Source organism: Lactuca serriola, chromosome 2 (assembly GCF_051521515.1).
Source record: "Lactuca serriola cultivar US96UC23 chromosome 2, Lser_US96UC23_V15, whole genome shotgun sequence".
Taxonomy (NCBI): domain Eukaryota; kingdom Viridiplantae; phylum Streptophyta; class Magnoliopsida; order Asterales; family Asteraceae; genus Lactuca; species Lactuca serriola.
The window spans coordinates 186,867,830-186,891,767 of record NC_136409.1 but is presented as its reverse complement, the minus strand read 5'-3'; the positions used below and the strand labels follow the sequence as shown (position 1 = coordinate 186,891,767).

The 23,938-nt window shown below is 32.9% G+C and overlaps 4 protein-coding genes across 7 annotated transcripts; 1 reads left to right on the top strand and 3 right to left on the bottom strand.

Annotated features, from left to right (window-relative positions):
• Nucleotides 1-4,370: 4,370 nt before the first annotated feature.
• Nucleotides 4,371-6,986, bottom strand: LOC145090650 (uncharacterized). Its single transcript, XM_079028779.1, has 9 exons — nt 6,568-6,986; nt 5,898-6,206; nt 5,741-5,774; nt 5,431-5,631; nt 5,254-5,343; nt 5,093-5,158; nt 4,921-5,012; nt 4,772-4,819; nt 4,371-4,675 (listed from the first exon to the last, which is right to left on the bottom strand). The coding sequence occupies exons 2-9, from the start codon at nt 6,203-6,205 to the stop codon at nt 4,558-4,560; spliced, it is 957 nt and encodes a 318-aa protein (XP_078884905.1). The 5' UTR covers nt 6,206; nt 6,568-6,986; the 3' UTR covers nt 4,371-4,557.
• A 4,865-nt stretch (nt 6,987-11,851) lies between these two features.
• On the top strand, nt 11,852-14,090 carry LOC145087756 (phosphoenolpyruvate/phosphate translocator 2, chloroplastic-like). Of its 3 annotated transcripts, none has more exons than XR_013700871.1 (9): nt 11,852-12,291; nt 12,375-12,497; nt 12,613-12,765; nt 12,841-12,926; nt 13,037-13,121; nt 13,202-13,321; nt 13,394-13,471; nt 13,583-13,723; nt 13,821-14,090. XR_013700871.1 is itself a non-coding variant. In XM_079025815.1 (9 exons), the coding sequence occupies exons 1-9, from the start codon at nt 11,854-11,856 to the stop codon at nt 13,889-13,891; spliced, it is 1,284 nt and encodes a 427-aa protein (XP_078881941.1). In that variant the 5' UTR covers nt 11,853; the 3' UTR covers nt 13,892-14,090. The 3 variants fall into 3 exon arrangements, 2 of the variants coding, with proteins under 2 accessions (XP_078881942.1, XP_078881941.1); XM_079025815.1 differs by having other exon boundaries at nt 11,853-12,291; nt 13,594-13,723; XM_079025816.1 differs by lacking the exon at nt 13,821-14,090 and having other exon boundaries at nt 13,585-13,710.
• Nucleotides 14,091-14,156: 66 nt separating this feature from the next.
• LOC145087755 (DEAD-box ATP-dependent RNA helicase 14-like) lies at nt 14,157-18,017 on the bottom strand. Its single transcript, XM_079025814.1, has 8 exons — nt 17,819-18,017; nt 16,669-17,003; nt 16,435-16,581; nt 16,016-16,354; nt 15,584-15,934; nt 15,231-15,508; nt 14,818-15,147; nt 14,157-14,742 (listed from the first exon to the last, which is right to left on the bottom strand). Exons 2-8 carry the CDS (start codon nt 16,978-16,980, stop codon nt 14,484-14,486), a joined length of 2,016 nt encoding a protein of 671 aa, XP_078881940.1. The 5' UTR covers nt 16,981-17,003; nt 17,819-18,017; the 3' UTR covers nt 14,157-14,483.
• Nucleotides 18,018-19,756: 1,739 nt separating this feature from the next.
• Nucleotides 19,757-23,738, bottom strand: LOC145087753 (shaggy-related protein kinase epsilon-like). 2 transcript variants are annotated; one of them, XM_079025812.1, is made up of 12 exons: nt 23,504-23,738; nt 22,033-22,227; nt 21,832-21,924; nt 21,701-21,760; nt 21,329-21,601; nt 21,124-21,252; nt 20,918-21,058; nt 20,784-20,834; nt 20,603-20,698; nt 20,416-20,499; nt 20,191-20,293; nt 19,757-20,086 (listed from the first exon to the last, which is right to left on the bottom strand). In XM_079025812.1, the coding sequence occupies exons 2-12, from the start codon at nt 22,150-22,152 to the stop codon at nt 20,004-20,006; spliced, it is 1,233 nt and encodes a 410-aa protein (XP_078881938.1). In that variant the 5' UTR covers nt 22,153-22,227; nt 23,504-23,738; the 3' UTR covers nt 19,757-20,003. The 2 variants fall into 2 exon arrangements, with proteins under 2 accessions (XP_078881938.1, XP_078881939.1); XM_079025813.1 differs by having other exon boundaries at nt 22,033-22,222; nt 23,504-23,641.
• Between the last annotated feature and the right edge of the window lie 200 nt (nt 23,739-23,938).

Genomic DNA, 23,938 nt, shown 5'->3' with positions numbered 1-23,938 from the left:
CAAGTGTTGCTCTCTCTCTCCTTGATGTCGAGGATTCAAATCCCGTATGGGACATAGGTGAAATCAGAAGTAATATAGAAGTAAGTTAGATTTGTCGTTCCAAAAAAATATATAGATTATAAAAATGGTTGATATAGTTGTTTCAATAAAGACATCATACTTGTAAACAATATATTTATATTTAATCATATAGATAATTATCAAAAGTATGGATATGATTTATTTATTTGAAGGATATTTAAGTCAATTTTTTAGAATCTTAAAGAGTTTTTTTGTTAAACACTAGTTGAAGTTGCTTTTGGATTTAGAACTTTTTGCTTAACCTAAAAGGTAAAAGTTCATGCTGCCAAACAAATTTTTTTTTTCGAGTTTTTTTCTTAAAATCTAGGAGCTCCTAATAGTTGTGGGTCGAATACGCCCCATGTCGACAAAATAATTATTGATTTATACATGTCAGCAAAAAAGTATACACATGATTATTTACGTTATATGGTGTAACATCCTATTTTTGGGACTAGATGTTTTGGACATTTAGTAAAATAAAATTTTAAGCTAATAAAATTGCAATAAATAAATAACTGAAATTTAATCAAATTATTATTATTATAATTATAGATCATGTTCTAGTGGACAATTAAAATAAAATAGGAATTTAGTGTCGAACGAATGATATTTTGGTTAGAAGGGTCATTTGTGTCATATTAACAAAACTTGTGTTTGACTAGGAATTTGCCTAATAAGTGACTAGGATTAGTTTTGTCAATATTAATGTGGGGAAGGATCATATGTGAATAAATACTAACTTTAAATTAGTTGGGGAGCTTTATTGAAATATCTAGAAAATGAGAGACCATAGTTGCATAAATGACCAAACTTGTGTTATTTGAAGCCACCTTCTTCCCCATTCCTCTCACTCACATTAGCCATTTGAGCTCATTTGGAGGCGATTTCTCCTCTCTTCAATGTTGGTTTGATGACTCCTATACTAATTGATGAAACCTTAGTCAAATCCCCTCAAATTCAAGCATCTAGATGTAGATTTCATCCCTTTTCTCCTCTAAATTCATTGTAGGGTTCTTGAGTTTATGAAAATAAAATTTTATCTTCTAATTATAGAGTTCAAATAAGCTTTGTGTTATGATTTCATATCTAGAACCATCTTCTATCTTCAATGGAAAATAGTTGGTATATTTTGGGAATTGATATTGTTTAAATGGGTTTTCAAACCCTAGATCTTTCAAATCTGAATCTAGGTTTCATTTGTTATGTTTTATGACGTAGCTTCACTCTTGTATCCATCTTTAAGCTCCAACTAGCTAATAGTTGTGAGATTTGAAAGTTTGGGTGTGATTTGGCGGGTTTTCTTAACCATTAATGGTGGAATCCGAAATTTATCATCTAATTAGAGGATTCATGGTGTTTCATGTTCATATAATCTTTTTAGATCATTATCCATTATTTTAATTTATACTCTCATTTGGCTTTAACTGGGTTTTGGTCATAATTTGGGGGTTTCTAACCCAACGAGTTATAGATCTTAAATCCATGGATTATGATGAGTTATGAAGTTTTATTTATGTTCTCATGATTTTTAATCATCATCTTTAAGGTCTTGATGAAAATTCATGCTTGGTTTGGTGTTTAGTGAGTTTTGAAGAAGAAAAATCTTCTTTGGAGTTCATGAAAAGCTTTAAGCTTAATGTTAATCATAGATTGAGTTTTAACCTTCCACAACTCCAAGAATTTCATATATTATAAGTTCTATATTGGTACTAAACCATTTGGTTGAAATGCATCTTCACACAAAGTGATTTTTGGTGCAATTTGAGTTCCATAACCTCATTAAGCTTTTAAGAGAAGTTTGTAGTATGTTTTGGGGTTTAATTTATATTCCACGGATATGAACCTTTTAGGGATCCTTTCTTATTCCAAGTGAAGTGTTTTAGCATGTATTTGAAACTCCTTGAGTCATTTAGGTAAGTTGTAGAATGTTTGGATGCATTAGAACCAAAATAGGATGCATAAAAGTAAAAATTGGGCCACTTTTGACCTGTTGCACACGACATGGGCCGTGTCAATTTGACATGGGTTGTGTCTAGTGTTCTAATTTCATGTCACCAACAAAAAAACTTATTTTGGTCATAACGTTTCCATTCGGGCTCGAAATCGCGCACGGTTTTCACTTAATTTCTTGTTTTAACATGAAGAAGGTTTTGAAACCATAAAAACTAAGTTTTTGAATTAATAACTTAATAAGTGAGTTAATGGGCCATTTTGGGTTTTGAAAATAATAACATGTATATATCTATAGGAGTATAAAAGCTTATGAGGAAAGTCTAATTAATAAAGATCTTAAAAGGGTATTTTAGTCCTTTTGGTAACAAATACTTGGAAATGAAAATAGGTGGTGTCTAAGAGGTGCCCAAGCTTAGAGGGAGGAAGAATTACTTGGATTCATTTGAGGTGATTCAACAGAGAAAGATCAAATGTGTAACTTAAATAAAGAAAGAGTTTAGTGTTGCAAGCTTAGGACTAATGTGAGTACTTTAATACTTTTACCTTGGAACATTGTACCCACTATATGATTATGTTATATGTGTTTCTCATTAATTGAAGTAAAGTACGTATATAAATATGATTTCGATTCTATGTATAAAGTGTTTTCCTATACTTGATACTATATTATATAATTCGGGGACACCCTTAATTAAATAAAGGGCATGTTTTGGATTAAAGGGCTTTATCTTATTCTTCGCTAGTAAGAATTCACATATTCTTGACTTCCCGTTTTAGAACCTCTAGGAATACACATCCCCTATTATTGGGTTTGTGTTTTGAAACTATCCAGCATATATTTGATTGTTAGTTGCCCGTATGAGGATTATTTGTGTATTCATGAAATTATTTTTTTCAGAAATGCATTTGGTTGGTATAAAGCTAAAATGCTTATTTTGAGAAATGAGATTTTGGCACTACTTATTGCATACATGCATATCATATTAGGATGGATGTGACTTTGTGGTCCCGGATACCCAATGCACAGTTGTTTGTTTGTTTGTTTGTTTTAGTATATTTCTAGATAATCCTCATGTACACGAGTAGAGACTCGCTACCCCTCGTGTGGCCTAGGTTGGATGGCTCTAGTGCCTTGTTTGTGGATGTAAGGGCGACTCGGTTCTGTCGTGCATTCTTCACACCCGACCATCATTATTTTGTTGTCGGTTGTGAGTACAAAAAGTTGGTTGTTTGTCATGATTTCTTTACATCCGATATTTGTTGTTGGTTGGACTTTAAGATTGACAAGGGGTTGGGAGTAGTTGCATGCATTGCATCTTGATTATTTGGGATTGATTTTGTTTTACCCCTTTTATATATTTTGGGACTTACTTGTCTTTTTTGGAAATATAAATGTTTTAAGAAAACCTTATGGGTATATGAAACCCCTTTTTGTCATGTTTGGATTTTGAACCCGAGTCAATACATATGCTTCTTGGATGTTTTGAACCATTGAATTTAGTAAATTGGATTTCTATCCTGATTTAGCTCACATGAGTATTTATTTGTTTAATTACTTTTATTTTGGATTTTGATTATTCAAAGGTACTACTTCGACCGTGAAGTTTGTATGGAAATTGTTATAAATTACAATGTACTTTGTTAAAATATATGTTTTTGCCCCCAAATTGGTAATTGTTGTTTTGAGAAGGTATGGGTTATGCATTGGTGTATGATCCAAAGTGTTCATTCATACATTGTCCATAATGCTTAGCCCTGACATTGTACTCACTAGGTTCCCCATAGTCTAACTCACTTGTTCATAATAATTTTGCAAGTTAGTAGATATTGTCAGAAGCTTAGGAGACTCGTAAGCTTTGGATATTTAGAAGACCTTTGGTTTTAATGTTTCCATAAACCTTATTTTAATATCTGTTGTGACACTCTCGCAAGAAAAGTTTTTATTAAACCACTAAATGTTTGGAAATTTTTAATTGGGACCGTTATCTGCTTTTGTACTTTGGAAAATATTTTGATTTAAACTTTGAGACTATTTTTCTGCAACTAAAACTCTGAAAATATTTTAATGGAATTTACTAAAGGCTATTTCAGATAAACCCATGCAAGGGATGTTACGTATAAAAAATCACATCAACAGTATTCGAGTTTTTCTTCATTTTTAACGAAATTAATAATGTTTATAGTATACATTCACCAAAAATATTATCTCCCACAAAGGTCACAAAACAATCATAATTAAACCATATTATTGTTATTAAATGATAATATATCATATGATGGTTACAATATAACGTTGAACACAACTAAAATCACTTATATTTTATAACCATGAGTAGATAACAAGCAACTTGTATTATATTATAGAAAGACATATATATAAAAAAACCAAAAATGTAGCATCTATTTTGAACAATTTAACTACATTTCAAACAAAAAGTTAAAATAACCTTGTCAGATTTGAAAAGAATAAAGAGTGCAATAATCTAATGAATATGAAATTAATTTGTTGTAAAAGAGCATTAATGCAATCTAAAACAGATATCATCTCAAACATTGATATGACTCAGGAAACCATCGAGACAAGACTGTGTACTTTGTTTTCACAAACAACGCAAACAAAGCATAACATGGAAGATGCAACACTGCAACCATCCAGTACCTGCATTTCATCATCATGTTTGGTTATCCAGAAATAATGAAATGATATATATATATATATATATATATATATATATATATATATGTATGTGCATACCACATAGGAGCATATGGGGCAGATACATCAAGGAAAGGGTATGGCCACCTGGAACAAATCATAAGAGCACGTAAAACATTATGTACTTTAGAAATAAATCGTAATCAAGATTTATTTATTTAACTTAATGATGTTTTGTATATAATTACCATGTTTCAACAAAGGCATGGACAATCCACTCGAAGATCACATATAACACAGTGAACAAGATAAAATATGAAATTCTGAACCATGGCAAACGCTGAAACAAGAGTCTGATTTCAATTTTTTAAACTTCAAATGAATTAAAAAGAAAAACAAATTAATGATGAAGAAATTTACCAAGCTATTCATGGCCGTGTCTCCTAGCACCAAAACAAGATTAAGTGAATGAACAACAACAGTTAACTGGTTTTAACAAAAAACAACAACAAAATCTTTAAACACCATAACAAAACTCTCAAATCACAAACAATGGGTGTAAAGTAATTATAAAGACTTACAAAACTCATTTCATAATCTGAAATGCTAATAAATGGAAAGATTACTAGCCAGTAAACACCATCAGTCAGCATCACTGCCCCAGCAGTAATCTGTGAAGGAAAAATTAAGTTTCAGATGAGATTGGTTTCCAAAGGGGTAATTAATATCGTCATATTATTATTTTAAAGTTAAAGTACCTGAAATACAATTTGGAAAATGTATCCCCAAATTGCAGCAGTTTGTGAGAAATAACATTCCTCTTGAAGATTTACTTCATGGTTGAGAGGCATATAGATTCCAATTCCTTGTTCTGTGTCTATTATATCTTTTCTATGACCATTATACATATTATTCTTGTCCTTCCGGAAACATCCGGAAGCAGATAACACCGATCCAAACTAAACAGAAACAACAAATGAAAAAACCATGTCAAAGAAAATGACGACACTTGAATAATATATTAATATTCAATCAACATGAATTGATTATAAGTGATAATTTAAATACCAGAAAATAGATTGTTGTCAAAATCAAAGTCCACCTAAACACAAACACAAGTTGTAAGTTAGAGAAATAATTATAAAAAAGCAACAACTCATTCTCATTGCAAGTTTGTGGTAGTAGTAGTAGATGAAAATGGAGATAATAATAATGAGTTACTTACTGGGTGTAATAGTAAAATAAGTTGGTGCCATGAGTAGCGACATCAGCAATTGAAGCGGCTAAAATCAAGCAAAATGCAATCATTCTGAAACCCATTAACCAAAAAGGGCTTAGTCCTTTCAGACATGGCATCCATGATTCACCATCATACAGAGAAGAAGTTCTTTCTGTGTTGTCTGAACCTTCATATTTCCATATCAGGATTGATGCTGTGATTGTGGAGGTAAACACTGATGATAAACAGAGCAAGAAATCCCAGGTCAACCAGTAACTCAGGCGAGTAGTGTCACCGGAAAATACAACCTCCATCCTACAGGATACATAACATAGTGTTTAAAAACTTTGGGTATTTGATTTAGAAAAGGATTTGATTGATTTGTTTTGCAAAATTTGATTCATCTGATCCTACGTACTATATAACCTTCAAGTTAACATTTTATTATACCACGATCTAAATTCAAAAGGAGCAACAAGCGAAATGCATATAGCAAGATTGAGAAATTAACAAGTAAAACACCCAGGCCATTTAACCATTTAGGCATCTACACACACACACAACACGTACCCAAATAAAATAATTCCATTGCATCTGCGTGCGATTATCTAAAGCAAAGCCAAAGCCATAGAGATAGAAGATGATGACATGAGAAATTGAAAGCGGTTATACGTACCTTGGAGAGGAATTAAAACAAACACTTGGACTGCATCTTCTGCTTAGTTCTCTATGAATCAAAACCACCAAAAGGATTTGTAATTTGGAGGACAGCTGCTAAATCAAATGCTAATGGTGGAAGAAAACTCGGGGTTTCCTTCTCCTTCGAGAACTATTGTTATTAGATCGAAGAAATCATGTGTTATAATATTAAGGATGCATATGAATATTCTGACAATATTTTGTGCACGTGTCATAACGAAGATAGATGCGTATGAGTCATGCATAATACTTTAATCAGGATTCATGACTTTCATAATAAAATCCAAATAACAATGATGGATCATATCCATATCTCACTGTGATTCCTTGCTTCCTTTTTATAAAAAAGTGTTACTTTACGGAATTTAATACATAACGTAAAGGTCTATATGGTCAACCGTCAAAAGGGTCATACTCTTCCTCATAATTAAACAGAACGTCGATCGGAAGATCAAGATCAATTTGCAATCTTTTCTAGCAAACCAGATTGTGATTATTGAAGACCAAAATTTGGGTCCTTAAATAAACCACTCTTAAATCATGTGTTTTCATATAATTATATAGTTTTTTTTCTTAAAATAATTAATTAAAATAAGTTTTTTTTTTGTTGAATCATTGAAACTAGGGGTGTGCAAAAAAACCACAAAACTGAAAAACCGAACCGAACCGGCCGATCCGAAACCGAAAAAAACCGAAACATAAAAAAACAGAAACCGAAAAAACCGGATATCAACGGGTCGGTTTTGGTTTGGATGCTTAGGTATCCGCGGATAACCGAACCGAACCGCTTGATATATATATATATATATATATATATATATATATATATATATATATATATATATATATATATATATATATATATATATATATATAGCCATATCCCAAACAAAAATCATGATCGGCTATTTCAATTTTACACTTCTACATTATGTTTTCTTCTATTTATATTTTTATATTTATTATACTAATTATAATGTATGTTATTTGATCTTCATTATGTTTTTATAATTCTTTGGACTTAGTAATTTTTAGAAAGAAATCGTTAGAATGAAGTTTGTAATTTTAATTGTATTAGAATTTTTATATTTAGCGGGTACCCGTGAACCGAACCGTAGTTACCCGCCTTTATACGGTTCGGTTTTTTTGCTAATTCGGTTCGGTTTCGGTTAGTGCACATGAAGTACCCGCCCCGTGATGGCGGTTCACAATTTTATTACTATCCGAACCGAACCGCCCCGTTAACACCCCTAATTGAAACTCTATTTTTATAGATTCACAAACATTTGTTTTAAATAAGTTCTGGTAAAAATAAAAAAATTAAAAAAAAATAAAAAAAAAAAAACTGGTTTTATTAGAAACCAGTTTCAGTTAGATTTGTTTTTTTTTTCTAAGTTAAATTTTGTTAAAAAATCAGAGTTTTTCAGTTTAAAAACTGGTTCAGTTTGTTTTATTTAGAAAAACAGAGAAAAAACAGATTTTAGTAAAAAAGAACCTATATCAAAATGGGGATGTGGTTTTAAATGAACCAGCTATAAAAAATAGTTCAATTTTATTGAGCCGGTTATAAAGAATCGATCAAGATTGCGCAACTCTACATTGGATTATTATAGTTTGAAGTTAATTCATTAAATGTCAATTACATATTTCATTTTATCCAACTCTTCCATTAAACTATATTTTTATGAATAAATAGATAGGTAATAAAAAATTTATTTACTAACATTTTTATTCGATGATTATTTTTAATTTGTTATAAAATTATAATGTACTTACATGTGACATATGTTTTTGTCTGTTTTATACAAGTACCTTTTTATTATTTATTATTACAATTATTAAGAAAATATTTCGAAGTCCAGTGGGCCAATGCATAATATGAAAACACACATCATGATAAAAAGATATAAAGCATCATGTTATAATTAATTATTTATTATTTTTTTTTTATTTTTTTGAAAAATATTACTAGTTAGCTACGAAAAAAATAAAAAATTAATAAAAAATTAACTATGGTTATGATGGATCTTAAATTTGAATTTCACAAATGCTATTATATTTTATATTGGAATTATGTTGCGATGTTTATTGATTGAAATACAAACGAATATTTATAAATTATATAAAAAATATTATTTTGCTGAAAACTCATAAGACATTGTTTGTATAAAAATTATGTTCATACTGATAATTTCTTATTTATAAATATGCAAGCATTTCGGACATATACAAGTAAAAGTTTTGACACAACTGCCATTTGGTGCAACATTAAGAAAAAAAAAAAAATTGATCTTAATCTCTTTTAAATATCAAAGATGAAATGTACAAATGTTAAAACAAACATTTGACCAAATCAGATTTTTTTTTAAGTTTATAAAAGATAAATATTATAGTTAGAAATTAGGTTGTACAAATAAGATATTTTGATTTGTAAGGACACATACAAAACTCTTCCAAAATTCTACTTATATAGGATTTTACAAAAAATATGCAAATATTTTGCTTGTAAAAGATTAAAGATGTTACATTACAAAGAGTAAGCAATTAATTTTATTATTTTTATACAAATTAGATAGTTATCACTTGTCTTTATAAAATAAACGGTTAGATAGTTATCATTTGTTTTTATAAAACTAACAGTTTCTTTATTTGGTTCTAAACTAACATTTGCCTGCTAAACTATCCCCATGGGCCATGGATCACACCAAAAATTATGAACATATATTTTTAGGTGCAGTTCTTTTCCAAATATAATTTGGGAAAATGACTTATTAAGATAATTAACATTTCGGTAGGTTTATATGTGGGTAATTATCTTTTTTTGTATACATCTAAGTAACAAACTTGTTGAAAGTGTTCACATATAACCATTATGAATTGCTATAGCAGGTTAAATCCTAGATGTGAACACTTTCAACAAGTTCGTTACCTAGATGTGTACAAAAAAATAGTTACCCAAATATGAACAAAACGAAATGTAAAAATAAATTAATAGACCCCACACTTTCAACAAGTTGGGAGAATTTGTGTTTTTGGTCCCTAACTCATTTTTTTTTTAATTCGGATAGTCCCTACTGTATATTTTGTTACGCGTTTTGTCTCTGTGTTACCTAAAAAGACTATTTTGCCCTTATTAATTTTTATAATTAATCTTCTTATTTATGTATTATTTTTTATCTATTTAAAAAAATTAATATACCCCACATATCTGTATCTCCTCACCATAAACCTTAAACCACATTTGACAAATTTAATTCGGATGGTCTCTATTGTTTATTTTTTGTTGCACGTTTGGTCCCTGTCTTACCTAAAAAGACTATTGTGCCCTTGTTAATATATTTTTTAATTAATTTTCTTATTTATGTATTTATTTTTTATATATTTAAAAAAATAAATAGACCCCATATATATGTATCTCCTCACCGTACACCTGAAACCACATTTGAGAAATTTAATTTGGGGTCTTGCCGGTCACCATCCCATCTCTTATACTCCCTAACTTCTATTTCTTTTCCATCTTTAGTAACATCGACGTCTTCACCATCCTTCTTTTTTGGTATTTCATCTCTGGCGAACTAACACCATAACCTACTGTCTCTTCATCTTTAGTGGATTGTGGTGTTGATTCGACAGAGTTGAAGGACCGAAAAAAGAAGGAATGATGAAGATGTCGATATCACTAAAGATGGAAAATAAATAGAAGTTGAGGAGGATGAGAGATGTGATGGTGAAGGGATACAGATATATGGGGTCTACTATTTTTTCTTAAATATATAAAGAATAAATACATAAACAAGAAAATTAATTAAAAAAATAAATTAATAAGGGCACAATAGTCTTTTTAGGTAAGATAGGGATCAAACGCGCAACAAAAATAAATATTAGGGATATCCAAGTTAAAAAATTAAGTTAGGGACCAAAAAAAATTCCCCCAAAGCACAGGGACTATTCGTGTAATTTACTTTTACTTTTGGTTTTGTTTATATTTGGGTAACTATTTTTTTTGTACACATCTAGGTAACGAATTTGTTGAAAGCATTCACATCTAGGATTTAACATGTTATAACATGTCATAATGGTCATATAGAAACACTTCCAACAAATTTGTTACCAAGATTTGTTCAAAAAAAAAAGATAGTTAATCAGATGTGAACAACTGAAAAATTAATTATCTTAATAAGTCATTTTCCCAATACAATTTGGAGTCTTCATTTGAAGTCCATTGCGCTACTTAATATGAAAATACAATATCATAACAAAAAAAAATATAAAGCATTATGTTTTAATATTATTTTATTTTTATTTTTTTTAAAATATTGCTAGGTGGCGAAGGATAAAAATACATATGGTTATAATGGATCTTAATTTTGAGTTTCACAAATGTTATTATATTTTAGATTGGAATTATGTTTAATTGGTTGTTGATTGAAATACAAACGAATCTTTATAAACTAGGCGAAAATAATTACTTACAGAGACGGTTACAAAAAAATAAAAATAAAAATACATTCTACTCATAGGATTTTACAATAAATATACAAATACTTCTACATGGAAAAGATGTTACATTACAATGAGTAGATCATTTAAATAATTAGCCTTTTATGCAAATCAGATAGTTATCACTTGTCTCTATAAAACTATTAGTTTTTTTTTATTATTATTCAGTTTCAGAATAAATACAATAAGTAATAACATCGATTTTCGTTTGCTAAACGGTCCCCATAAAGAATTACAAATAGCTTTTTAGGTGCAATTCTTTTTCAAACACAATTTGTAATGAAAATATATTAATATTAAAGATAATGAAAAAGAGTGGAAATAAAATTTTTGGAAGGGTGTCCACACACAACTCATCTGACATATAAGGCTTGGCTTAATTTCGCTCAAAACTTCTGGACCGGGGCATGTCAGCCTCTTCACTACGTACCATCCACCTGTCCTCAAATTCAAACTCAAAGTTATGTCCTCAACAATTTTTTGTGCATTTTAGTTGTACCATTTAAAAAATACTCCAATAAACATTTCTATTGTCTGCATCTTATATATATTTAACAAAAAAAGAGTAAATAACAAAATATATAAATGATGTCAACTTTTGTAGGTGTATTAACTCTTCACCAAATTTCAATTAGGAATTTTTTTACGTAAAAATATACTATAAGTTTTATATTCCATGTAAATTGAATGGTGGCCATAAATCTGTAATGCAGGGATTCATGTCCCCACCTTACTGACATGTAAATTGTTGGATTTATATCCCATGCAAATCAAAATCTCTCTCTCTCTCTCTCCAGCTCAGATCAAAATCTTTTTCTTTCAGTTCCACAAACAATCAATGGAGAGCTATGCATTAGCTCTTTCTAGCTCCAGTCTAAACCCAAAACCCCTAAAGCATATCAACCCACCCAAAATCTTACCACGTTCTTCATCTTCTTCTTCTTCACCAATCCATTTACTGTGCAGAAGCATAAGTTCAAACACACCAGGCTTCACTTTCAGCTCTAATTACAAAACCCACAATAATTACTATTCCTTCGTGTCTCCAAAACGAATCTACAATGATTTGGTGGTGGCCAGGGCTTCTGAAAGCTCCGGTGAGTCTGCAAATCCAGCTGAGTTTGGCCGGAATTTACAGCTGGCAGCCATGTTTGGAGTGTGGTATCTTTTGAACATCTACTTCAACATCTTCAACAAACAGGTCAGAAACTGTGTTTTTGTGTGTTAATAAGAATAAATGGTAGAGATTAATTTGGTTTGTTTTGTACATGATACATGATACAGGTTCTTAAGGTTTTTCCATACCCAATGACAGTGACCACGTTTCAATTTGGGTGTGGGACTGTGATGATTTTGATTATGTGGGCACTTAAACTTCATCCAAGACCCAAGATTTATAAATCCCAGGTGCTTAATTATATTTTTTACACTGCTTCATTTGTTGGTTAATGAATAAATGTTTGTTCGAGCAATGAGTAGGTAGCTGATTTTATAAAATGCATGGTTGATGATGTGATGTCAGATTGTACCTGTGGTAATGTTGGCAGTGGCACACACAATGGGAAACCTTTTGACTAACATAAGTCTTGGAAGAGTTGCGGTTTCCTTCACTCACACAATTAAAGCCATGGAGCCTTTTTTCACTGTTCTCTTTTCTGCACTTCTACTTTCAGAGGTCAGTATATACACTGTAATGGCATTAATCAAGTGATCATATTGGGTAATTTCTCCTAATTATGTTTGTTGACAGAGACCAACATTATGGGTGGTTTCATCTCTTGTACCTATTGTGGGTGGTGTTGCATTGGCATCCTTCACCGAATCTTCATTTAACTGGTTCCAAACCCAACCCGTAGTCATACCTACTTCTTAATTAAGTCAAACAATCAGAGTTAACCATGCATCTCTAATTTTGATTTGATGAAATATATATATACATTATACAGGATCGGTTTTGGAAGTGCAATGGCTTCAAATGTCACCAACCAATCACGTAATGTACTTAGCAAAAAGTTTATGGTCAGGAAAGAGGTAATAATGTGATTACCGATTATATAGTTAGCTTTCACTCCTAAATCAATTATGAAAAAGCTAATTTACCAGCTGGACAGGAAGCTTTGGACAATATCAATCTGTTCTCAGTTATCACCATCATCTCCTTTATCCTGTTGATCCCTTTTATGTTCTTATTAGAAGGCTTCAAGTTTACTCCAGAGTACCTGCAGTCTGCTGTGAGTATAGACTACATAATATTTTAGACTATGAATCATGATTGAAAACAAAGGATTCTTGTAACTTGTTAGGCAAGTCAAGGTGTGAATGTGAGAGAGCTATGTGTGAGGTCTGTTCTAGCTGGTGTCTGCTTTCATAGTTATCAACAGGTAAAAAAGGTTAAATTCTACCACATTTAGCCACAAAGAATGCTACTAATACTATAGTAGCATATATATATGATGTGATGTGATGATTAAAGTAAAAGTATGTATGTGGAGAGGAGTGACAGGTATCGTATATGATACTACAAATGGTAAATCCAGTGACACATGCCGTGGGGAACTGTGTGAAGCGAGTGGTGGTCATCGTCTCCTCTGTTATCTTCTTTCAGACACCCGTGTCTCCCATAAACTCCCTTGGTAAATATGGATTTTACACTACACTACAGATACTGCTTACAATTACAATTTGCATTTGCTACTCTACTTATCTCACCTTCATCATAATTAATTTCAGGAACTGGTTTGGCACTTGCTGGAGTTTTCCTGTATTCAAGAGCAAAACGGATAAAACCAAAAGCTGCTTGACTTGTAATACAAGCTTCATAGGTTGAAGCATCGCATATCATTTCAATTCGCCTTGCCTTGGAAACAATAATTGTGCATATATACATTCTACACTCATTTTCCCTTTTCTTTTGTATCGCCCTCTGCCCTGGTTAGAAAAGGAACAGAGCACTCAAAAAGTATGACCAAGATATATTTGGAATTTTTTTTTTTTGCTTAACAGCTTAATCTTGAAAGCTATACATGGTTTGCTTTTGAGTCTATAAGGGTAAAATGACTTGATGGGTTAAGCAAATAAAAAACCTGCTTTAATATTCACAATAATACGCCCAAGGGGAACAGAATGAAGATACCATAACCCAACAGCTACAAAGAACATAGCATACGCAAGCACAGCTTCTCACGCTTTACACATGACATAACCCATCCATCCATCCATCCAAAAACAAAAACATAACCTATAGGCTATTAGGCCACCATCTGGCCCTCTATGTTAGAAGCTCCCAAAACCAAAATAGACAAACATATCTATGTATGTCATAAGTCATAACCACTACTACCATACTTTATATTAACTAAAACACAAAATAGACCACAAAACAAACGCCTTTAATTAATTTGCACCATCATTATTCCCATCGGCTTCCCCAAATTTAAATACAGGTGGAGGCCGAGCCCGTTCCATCATTGTCTGGTGAAAGCTTCGTACAGGTGGCGCATTACCAAACCTCTCCGGGCTACGGCTACGACTACGGTCATTGGACACCCCCCACCCTGAACCACCTTTGTTGGGCGGGCTTCTGCCACCACCACCACCAAGCATGGTTTCATGAAAGCTCCTACCCTGATAGCCACCACCTGCATCTCTGTCACTGCAATGGACATATAGGGTTTGTGTTACTACTATTACTAACAGCCACCATCCATAAAAGTTGACATTTATATACCTGTCACGGTTTCCGCTTTTTTCAGAGGAAAAGCTACCTCTTCCACCACTATAGCTTGAATCATATCCACCACCACCAGTGTCGGAGCTCCAGCGCCTAGATCTGCCACCACCCATTCCCATTCCACCACCCCGTGAAGCCATTTCACGGATTTGATTAGGGACACGTTGATTTGCTCCTTCCAAAAGTTTAACAAGCTCAGATGCATGTTTTGCATCCTGGTCACCAAAAAAGGTGTAAGCCTCTCCTGTAGCCCCTGCCCTCCCAGTTCTTCCAATCCGGTGTACATAATCCTCAACCCCTGTAGGGAAGTCATAATTTACCACCACCCTGCATAACATGTAATTGTTTTAATAATACATAAATAAATAAATTACTAGTAATTGATTAAAAATAAAAATAAATACGTATACCTGATATCTTTGATGTCGAGTCCACGAGCAGCAACATCGGTTGCTACAAGCACAGGACACTTCCCTGAGCGAAACTGACTGAGCACATGATCTCTCTCCCCCTGATTTTTATCTCCATGAATTGAAGCAGCACCAAACGGGCGGGTCAAATTACGCGCCAGCTGATCACACATCTTCTTTGTTGAACAAAAAATAATAATCTTAGATCCGGGTTCTTGAGATCTCAGTATTTGCTCCAATCGTCTGTGTTTCTCATTGTAAGCCACAACCTCCACATGCTGCAAAACAAATTATCACATCATCAAGTACTATTATTATTATTATTATTTATAAAGAAAGAGAAAGATTGCTACCTGTGTAATGGACTTGTTGGCAACAAGTTCATTGATGTTTCCGATGTTGACTTGAACCGGATTAACCATAAAATCAGCTGCAATTTTCCGCACCTCTTTCGGCCAGGTGGCAGTGTACATAAGAGTCTGACGACGCGTGGGGACCGCATTTACTATTTTCCTAATTTGAGGTTCAAATCCCATGTCCAACATTCTATCTGCTTCATCCAACACCAAATAAGTCACCTCACTCAGGCTCACTTTTCTCATTTCAAGAATATCATTCAAACGCCCAGGTGTCGCAACCACAATGTCTGTCCCATTTGCCAGATCTCTTAGCTGGGGACCCTTTGGTGCTCCTCCATATAAACACTGCATTCATTATAAAACACTGCATTAAATAAAAACTTCAACTACTATTTACTGAAGATTTAATAGCAGGCAGCATAATACCGTGCAAGATATTCTAGATGATTTTCCAAATTTGACAGCTTCATCTTGAATCTGTGTGGCCAATTCTCTTGTGGGTGATAAAACCAAAACAGTTGGACTCAACTGAGGATTCTTGCGCGTTTTTTTAAGGTGAATGAATCCAGGAAGTAAGTAACCCAAAGTCTTTCCAGAACCTGTCTTGGCAACTGCTACTATGTCACGATTTTGCATGGCAATTGGCCATGACTGTGCTTGTATGGGAGTTGGAGCAGAGAATCCTGTTTGGAGTAAGTCTCTAAGCAACTCAGAAGGGAAACCAGTATCTTCAAATGATGTAAAGGGTGGGGGCACATTGTCTCCCTGAACAATTTTGCATTTGCATCATCATAACAGACAGCTTACAATTAACTTATTAATGATATCATGTATTTCGTGCTTACAGATACAGTTATCTCATGCTTTTGGCGATAAGCATCTGGTGATAAACCACTTCCAGCCGATCTGACATGAGCTTGATAAGGGGGCCCTCCCTGCCCAGAAGCAACCGTCTCCGTCTCTTTTGGGGCATCATATGTATCTTGTGTAGTCTAACATAAGATTAGAACAAGAGTCATAAGTTCATTGAGAACAATAATATGGAAGTATGGAACAGTAAAAATACGTTCAACACAAACCTCACGAGAATGACAATTTGTTTCGGAAGAAAAGTTTGATCCACCATTCCCACTTCTTTCATGTGTAACATCATCAGAAGCAGCAGCAACGCCATTGTCATCTTGGGAAGATGGTTGCACCTGAACTTCTGGTGGAGGTGGATCTTCCTTGGGCACTGAGGGCCTCTGATATTGGGTGACATTAGTCACTGGATTCCAAAAGTAAAGATTCCCGGTGTTACCATCAACTAGCCCTCTCCATGGTTTGGGGAGAGTAGGATCCTCTGGTGCATAGCGTGGACCAGCAGAAGTTTTAGTTGCAGCAGCAGCCATTTCAGCAAAGCAATTTCAAATATCTGGTAAAACAACATACAAGTTACTATTGCAGCAGGCAGAGGAAGTTTAACTTGCAAAACTTTACAAATAACAGCTGAATATTGATGTAAATAACAATATAGCTCATACATTTGAATGAATGAGAACAAACCCAACAGCCTTGCTGTTGTTGATTTGACATTCTATCAAGGCCTTATGAAACCACTGTAAAACTACATACAAACGGTGGTTCGTCATTAATATATAAAACCCTGAAAATTCTGCCACTTATGATACATGGCATTAAAAATGAAAGCCTAATTAGTTTTGATAAAGTCAGCAACGCATGCTATGATATGCCTCTTAGGAAACCATAAAAAGCCCCAATTCCAAGCTAATGGTCTATACCGTAAGCATAGAGCTAACAAAATGGCTTCCTTGTTTTGTGGTTTAAAATGCAATAAAATATTCCTCAAAAGTGTTCACAGCTAAAGCATCGGGATCATTGAGAAAAAATTATCAGCCTACGCAACCAAGATAACCTTACACGCATGCAATACACAATCCGGAGGCGTTCGTTTATATGCTCATGGGTTCGAGATGCAACAAAATCAACTATGCTACATTTCTTTCAAAAATCATTTCATATTTACTTCATAAATATCTTGCACAATTATTTCAAAAAAACAAACTCCGAGCAAATGAGATAAACCCTGAAAAAAACGCCATTTCGCGATACAAACAGCCACATTTAGCTTAGGGTTTTATCATCGTACCAAAACCTTGACGATAGATCTGAAACGCGACCAAAAACCCTAAATAAAAAAAATAAAAAGGAGACGAAGCAAAATGTTACCAGAAGGCGTGACGATTCAAATGCCTAAAGCAGAGATGGATGATTAGGTCAGAAAACAGAGACAAACGTTAGACAAACGGGAGAACCTCTTTTATTTCTCTAAATGATCTTCCTCTCGGTGGTTATGGAGGTATACATGTCAATAAGAGAGGAAACCCCGCTTCGCCGGAGAAGCGTGGAAAGAAAAGAAAAACGCCCGAGTCAGGCCAAGGTATTTATAATAGGATGCGAATCGATGGTAGGAGCCAGGATGTATGGCGTTGGTAAAGTTTTTTTGATCCATAAGTTTTTACAAAATATAGTTGTTAAAGCGAAAAAGTGAAATATAAGCTTAACCATAGAAGAAGAAAAAAAACAATATATATATATATATATATATATATATATATATATATATATATATATAGGGCTTAGGGAATATGTGACTGTTATGTACCTAATATTAGGTATAGAACCATCAATAACTATATAGTTTTAACAAAATGCAATCAAATCTCTCTACCATCTTTCTTATATTCACTATTAGGATAGATGATAGACTCTGTACATATTTTTATGGAGGTTTAAATATTTTATTTTACACCACAAACCATGTATAAAAATACATTATCAACTACCTATAAATCTTCATATTCAAATTTAATATAGAAAATTATAGTGAAAAATTAAAATTGTTCATTAAAAACCCAATAAATTTATTCTCATAACACATCAAAAAGGACCATGCAAGTATATATATGGTAGGTGTCAAAGAAAGCGATAAAGCCTACTAGAGGTCTAAAAAAAACTCATTCGAAATACATAGATGTTGGAGATAAATTATGAAATTAGGAATAATATGAGCTTAAAAGTAATAGGAAGAAGCTAACAAAGAAAAAAATTATGTTTTTTAATCAAAATGAATTCAATTTTGATGGTTCTATACCTAATATTACATACATGACAGCCATATATTCACTTTTTCCATATATATATATATATATATATATATATATATATATATATATATATATATATATATATATATATATATATGTAATTATAAAATAAAATTTTAAAAAAAATCCCTACAAAAATGTATATTGAAAAAGTGAGTATAAAAACCGAAAAATTAAACAATAATAAATAGAAAATATGTAGAAAAATCTCTAAAGTTTGGATTCATTAATGCAAAAACTATCCCCGATTATTTTTTACAATTAAGTTTAAAATATTGATAATATTTGCAAAATAACTCTTGTATCCGGTTAATGCCAATTTTCAATGCAAAATTATAAATAAATAATCAGTAAAGGCATTTTCATTAATATGGTTAAAGTTTAAAGACTTTTCTAAAGATTATATATATAAATATATATACCAAATTAATTTGAAAAAACATATATTTTTTTATTAAAAAACTCAAAATAAATATATTATCTATATCCCTTTCACTAAAAAAAACTCATTTTTATATATTAAAAAAAATACAATAATGATAATCTATATATCATTTTTGGGTTTTTTTGTGATTAGTGTTAATAAATATTACAATTACAATCATAAAGGTACAATCTAAAACTCAACAATAAATATAGTATGTGACCAACAATAAAAATAGTATGTGACCGATTTTTGAGTTGAATCGGTCTACTGATCAATTCCCAGTTCAACCGTCAATCTATATTTGACAGTGGTGTACATTAGCTTTTGAGATGTATACATTCCAAATGACCTCATCAGTCGAGCTAGTCAATTTTCTTTGGAAATGGACGTTTTTTAAAGGGCTAAGTGAAATCAAATTATCTGAGTCTAATAAACCTATTCAAACGGTTTTTACCGGTCCAACCCGGGTTTCTTCTTTGAACCGTACGATTGAATCTGGTTTAGAACTTAACATAAAATTGGCCGTTGTTGACAACTACTCTGGTCTTTGGTTCCCGTTTAAAGCACTGAATATAATAAGAAACCACAACAGATTTTTGCATATAAATCATCCTTCATACTCCATACAGGTAGGTCTACATAAGTTTCACCATATGCATATGCATATGATATAAAACACAAAATACAAAAGCAATCAAGTTCAACAAAAAACTAAACATAAACATTAATAAACCACAGTTGCTTGTTTGCTTGCTTGCTATATATCTGAGGCTGAGGACAAACAATAAATTAGGCAGGCAGGCAAGCGATTGATTACAACTTAGAAGCCAAGGAAGGGAGACTGTTTCCGAGCATGTTCAGGTATGAGTTTAGCCAGAAGTTCCAAAGATGCCCCTTTTAGCTCTGTCATATCAATTAATTATATCAACCTCCAGTTATAAAGGAAGGAGGGAGGAATTCCATCATCACAATGAAAAGAAAAAAAAAAAAAAAAAGACAGAACTAACCTTGAGGCTTGAAGTTGAAGAGGGGTGGCAAGGGGCGGCCATTTGGAAGACGGGTGCTTGGATCACGAAGTTCGTTAAAGAAGGGGTGGATGCATGCCTCCAACTGTTTTGATTTGTTTGTTCAATTTATTATTCTTATTATCCATGGAAACTAGAATATGATGTGCCTATATATAAATAATAAACAAAACAAAAAGGAAGAAGATAAGATATGCATTCACTTACAGCAGTGCATCTCAAGTTGGGAGAATACTGGAGGAGTCTTGAAACAAGATCTACAGCCTCTGGGGGTGTCCGCTTGTGAAAAATCTACACATCACATTTATAAACTTATAAAAAAAAAAAAAAAAAAAAAAAAAAAAGCAAACCCCAAATCGGGCTTCTTCTATATATAATATAAAATAAAACTCACTTTGTGCCAGGGGTGAGCTTTGATTTGTGGGAACTTAAATTCTGTGTAGTTTGGATTCATGCATTTGATTTCTTCACGAGTTGGTGTACCAAGAACCTACACACATATAAACATAATTCAAAAAATAAAAATAAAAAACTTGAATATTTAAGGAAAAAAAAAAGCATAATAAGTTACTTGCCTTAATGATCTCTACGAGTTGGTCAACTCCGCTCTCACCAGGGAATAAGGGCTAGAAAAAGGTACAAAAGGATATTGTAAAAAAAATATAATAATTAGGAGGTGAAGTAAAGACTAAAGAGGCAGAGAAAGAACCTGTCCTAGAAGGAGTTCAGCAAGGACACAACCGACTGACCAGACATCAATTGCGGTTGTGTATTCAGTCGCCCCAAATATGAGTTCAGGTGCCCGGTAATATCGTGAACAGATATACGATATATTTGGTTCCCCTTTCACCTGTTTGTTACAACTTACAATCAAACTCAAATTCAAGATATATTAATATTAGTATATAATATTACCAGAACTTTAGCGCTTCCAAAATCACAGAGTTTGAGCTGGTGAGTATGTGGATTCACCAGAAGATTTTGAGGCTTGATGTCACGGTGACACACACCGATTGCATGAATGTATGCAAGTGCTCTGAAAATCTGAAAAAACAAACCAAACCTCATTACATAATATAACATAACTTTTTAGGAAGAAAAAAATAACAAATTAATATACCTGATACGTGTATAGTTTGACATAAATCATGGGCATTCTTTGATTTGCCTTGCTGTAGTGCCTTGCTACACGATAAGCTGTCTCAGGTACATACTCTAGAACCAAATTTAGGTAAAGTTCATCTTTGTCTGTTGTTGAAAAGAAGCAGTGTTTGAGTGAAACAACATTTGGATGATCAAGAAGTCTCATTGTCTGCAGTTCCCGATTCTTGTATCGTTTATCTTGCAATACTTTTTTAATTGCAACAGCTTCTCCAGTCTCTAAGCATTTCGCCTGCACAAGTGCAATTCCCAGATCCACAGGGTAAATAAAACAGTAATTCCACATCATATATATATCTTGTGTTTCCTTTATACAGTATTTATTTATTACCTGAAATACAATTCCAAAAGAACCCTGCCCCACCACACGCTCCGCCATATAGCTTATTGTCTGAAACATAAAAACTCAACCAAATTTATATCATATAAATACAAAAACTAACTGACATTTGATCATTTTACCTGTTTGGGCTGACCATTTCTGCCTCCAATGGTAGTAACGATAATGTGACCAGTTTCAGTGCCATTTCCATCTACCACAGTTGCCTCCATTTCCTACAACAGGATAGGTTTATCATTTATGTGTGTCAGAATTCATTGTACAAAAGATGCACATATAGAAAAGTGTTAAAAAAAAAAAAAAAAAAAAAAAAAAAAGACAACCTTTTCCACCTTGTCGTCTCTGATTTTCATTTCATTGATTTCCTCAGGCAGTTTGTCAACAAACATTGAATCACCATCAACCTTTTCAGCTGTCAGCGGAGCCATTCCAACAGAAGCCATCTTCTGGGATACCGACTTGGGGGAATGTAATTTTATAATGCTTAAGCACCACTCATGTTATAAAACGCCTCTATTCTGTATAACACACATCTCATCAGATAATATCAACTTCATAACCACAACAAATATGTTATCATACAAATATCAGAAAATCTTTTTATCAACAAGATTCTCCTATTCTGTGATTATTGGAGAGAATTTAAGATATTCAACTAATACTCAAAACATTTTTAGTCTCCTTTGTTGATATATGTAACCTTAGAACAAAAGTAATGCTCTTCTAAACAATCAGACAGCTATTCACTCTCCTTTGTTGCTCAATCTTTTCTGTACTTAACCCAGGAAAAGCTCATTTTCAAATAAAATAATGAGAAGCTGTATAAACATGAAACATCGCAGGCAGTATAATACTTGGAAACACACAGACTTCAGCAACTCAAAGCATTCATCATATTGACAAAATACATCATTAATTATACATTCCAGCTGCCTAGGGTGTCCAATAACTACTTTTTGCATCCATATTCATGTACCTAAAAAGTTTCACCACAGACATTGTAAGAGATGATCAAGCATCTCTTTGAAAAACAAAAAATACATATTATAGGAAGAAACAGCAAATTATAGGAAGAAACAGAAAGGGCAAGACCCATGTCAACCAATTTCTACACAGGAAGAAACAAGGCTGGATACAGATTAATTAATGTCAATCAGAAGTACTTCCTTTGGTATCCATGTTTGTGTATATAAGCTTTTCATTTCTAACACCTACCATATTATCTAATAAATGCCTCAGACTTCTCTCTATAAGCACTTCCAAGCTCCAGCTGCATTTATTCATGACAAAGCTAGCTATTTATAGCTTGATTTGCAAACTAGTAGCTACAAACTATAATCTTTTTTATAAGCAACCGTCGGAGAAAAAGCAAAGAAACAATAAGTCGGGATCTATACATTCTTCGTTCTTTGAAGGTAAATTTCCTTCCCAACTTCTCCAGATCCTTCATAAATCTATTGCCTAGCTGCTGGAGCTTGACGACCTGTTCTTAAATTTCTAAACTCCCCCATCCAACGGCGTATCTTTACACTAAAACTGACATTAGGGGTTTTACATTCAAAAAGCTAAAACTAAAAGTGATCCAATAACGAGGGTTTAGTAAAAATTGAACGCAAAACCGTTTATTGCCAAAATGAGGTTCCAAAATTTCTGAGGTCCGAGGTCCAATTAGAGCTTGAACGTTTCATGACTTTCTCACTTTTAAAATCAAAGTCAACTTCTGATCCATCCCCAAGATCACAAAATAAACAACAAACTGAATCCAAAAAAATAGACAAGAATTACAAAACACACCTGTATGATGTAGTAGCTAAATGAAGATGAATCTGCAAAAACGCCGATCAAATTCAACGCCAGAGCAAAAAACCTCAAAAAGTTTGCAATCGCTCTTTACAGCGAGAAGGTAAAGCCGGTGTCTATGATGCTTCAGAGATTTTTCTTACAAGGTTTAACCATGTACGAGTGCTACTCAATGGTATCTGTGGATCTTCTCGGGATGCAGCTGGATGGTTTTTCCCCTTTCGTGATTTGTTGCAGGGCGGACTTGAAATGGTTTTATGAAATTGGATTTAGGTGCGAGTTTAGAGGTCCGTATACGTTGGCCGGTGTGGCCCTAGGATGCACGTGGAAGTTGTTGAACGGTGACCTCGGTATTAATGTTGCTGTAAAAGGCTTTGTAGCCGTTGATCTAACTGGGATCAAAGTTTATAACGGTTGGATGCGGGTGCT

What these genes read in the sequence shown, in the direction of transcription:
- LOC145090650 (XM_079028779.1), bottom strand. Translation starts at nt 6,205, where the DNA reads ATGGAGGTTGTATTTTCCGGTGACACTACTCGCCTGAGTTACTGGTTG. An exon ending in TGACAACAATCTATTTTCTG is followed by an intron (nt 5,632 to 5,740) that starts GTATTTAAATTA and finishes GTTTCTGTTTAG; the next exon opens with TTTGGATCGGTGTTATCTGC. An exon ending in CATGCCTTTGTTGAAACATG is followed by an intron (nt 4,820 to 4,920) that starts GTAATTATATAC and finishes GATTTGTTCCAG; the next exon opens with GTGGCCATACCCTTTCCTTG.
- LOC145087756 (XM_079025815.1), top strand. Translation starts at nt 11,854, where the DNA reads ATGCAAATCAAAATCTCTCTCTCTCTCTCTCCAGCTCAGATCAAAATC. An exon ending in CTGCACTTCTACTTTCAGAG is followed by an intron (nt 12,766 to 12,840) that starts GTCAGTATATAC and finishes GTTTGTTGACAG; the next exon opens with AGACCAACATTATGGGTGGT. An exon ending in AGTTTATGGTCAGGAAAGAG is followed by an intron (nt 13,122 to 13,201) that starts GTAATAATGTGA and finishes CCAGCTGGACAG; the next exon opens with GAAGCTTTGGACAATATCAA.
- LOC145087755 (XM_079025814.1), bottom strand. Translation starts at nt 16,980, where the DNA reads ATGGCTGCTGCTGCAACTAAAACTTCTGCTGGTCCACGCTATGCACCA. An exon ending in AGCATGAGATAACTGTATCT is followed by an intron (nt 16,355 to 16,434) that starts GTAAGCACGAAA and finishes AAAATTGTTCAG; the next exon opens with GGAGACAATGTGCCCCCACC. An exon ending in CATCTAGAATATCTTGCACG is followed by an intron (nt 15,935 to 16,015) that starts GTATTATGCTGC and finishes TAATGAATGCAG; the next exon opens with TGTTTATATGGAGGAGCACC.
- LOC145087753 (XM_079025812.1), bottom strand. Translation starts at nt 22,152, where the DNA reads ATGGCTTCTGTTGGAATGGCTCCGCTGACAGCTGAAAAGGTTGATGGT. An exon ending in GAAATGGTCAGCCCAAACAG is followed by an intron (nt 21,761 to 21,831) that starts GTAAAATGATCA and finishes TTTATGTTTCAG; the next exon opens with ACAATAAGCTATATGGCGGA. An exon ending in CTTTTGGAATTGTATTTCAG is followed by an intron (nt 21,602 to 21,700) that starts GTAATAAATAAA and finishes GCACTTGTGCAG; the next exon opens with GCGAAATGCTTAGAGACTGG.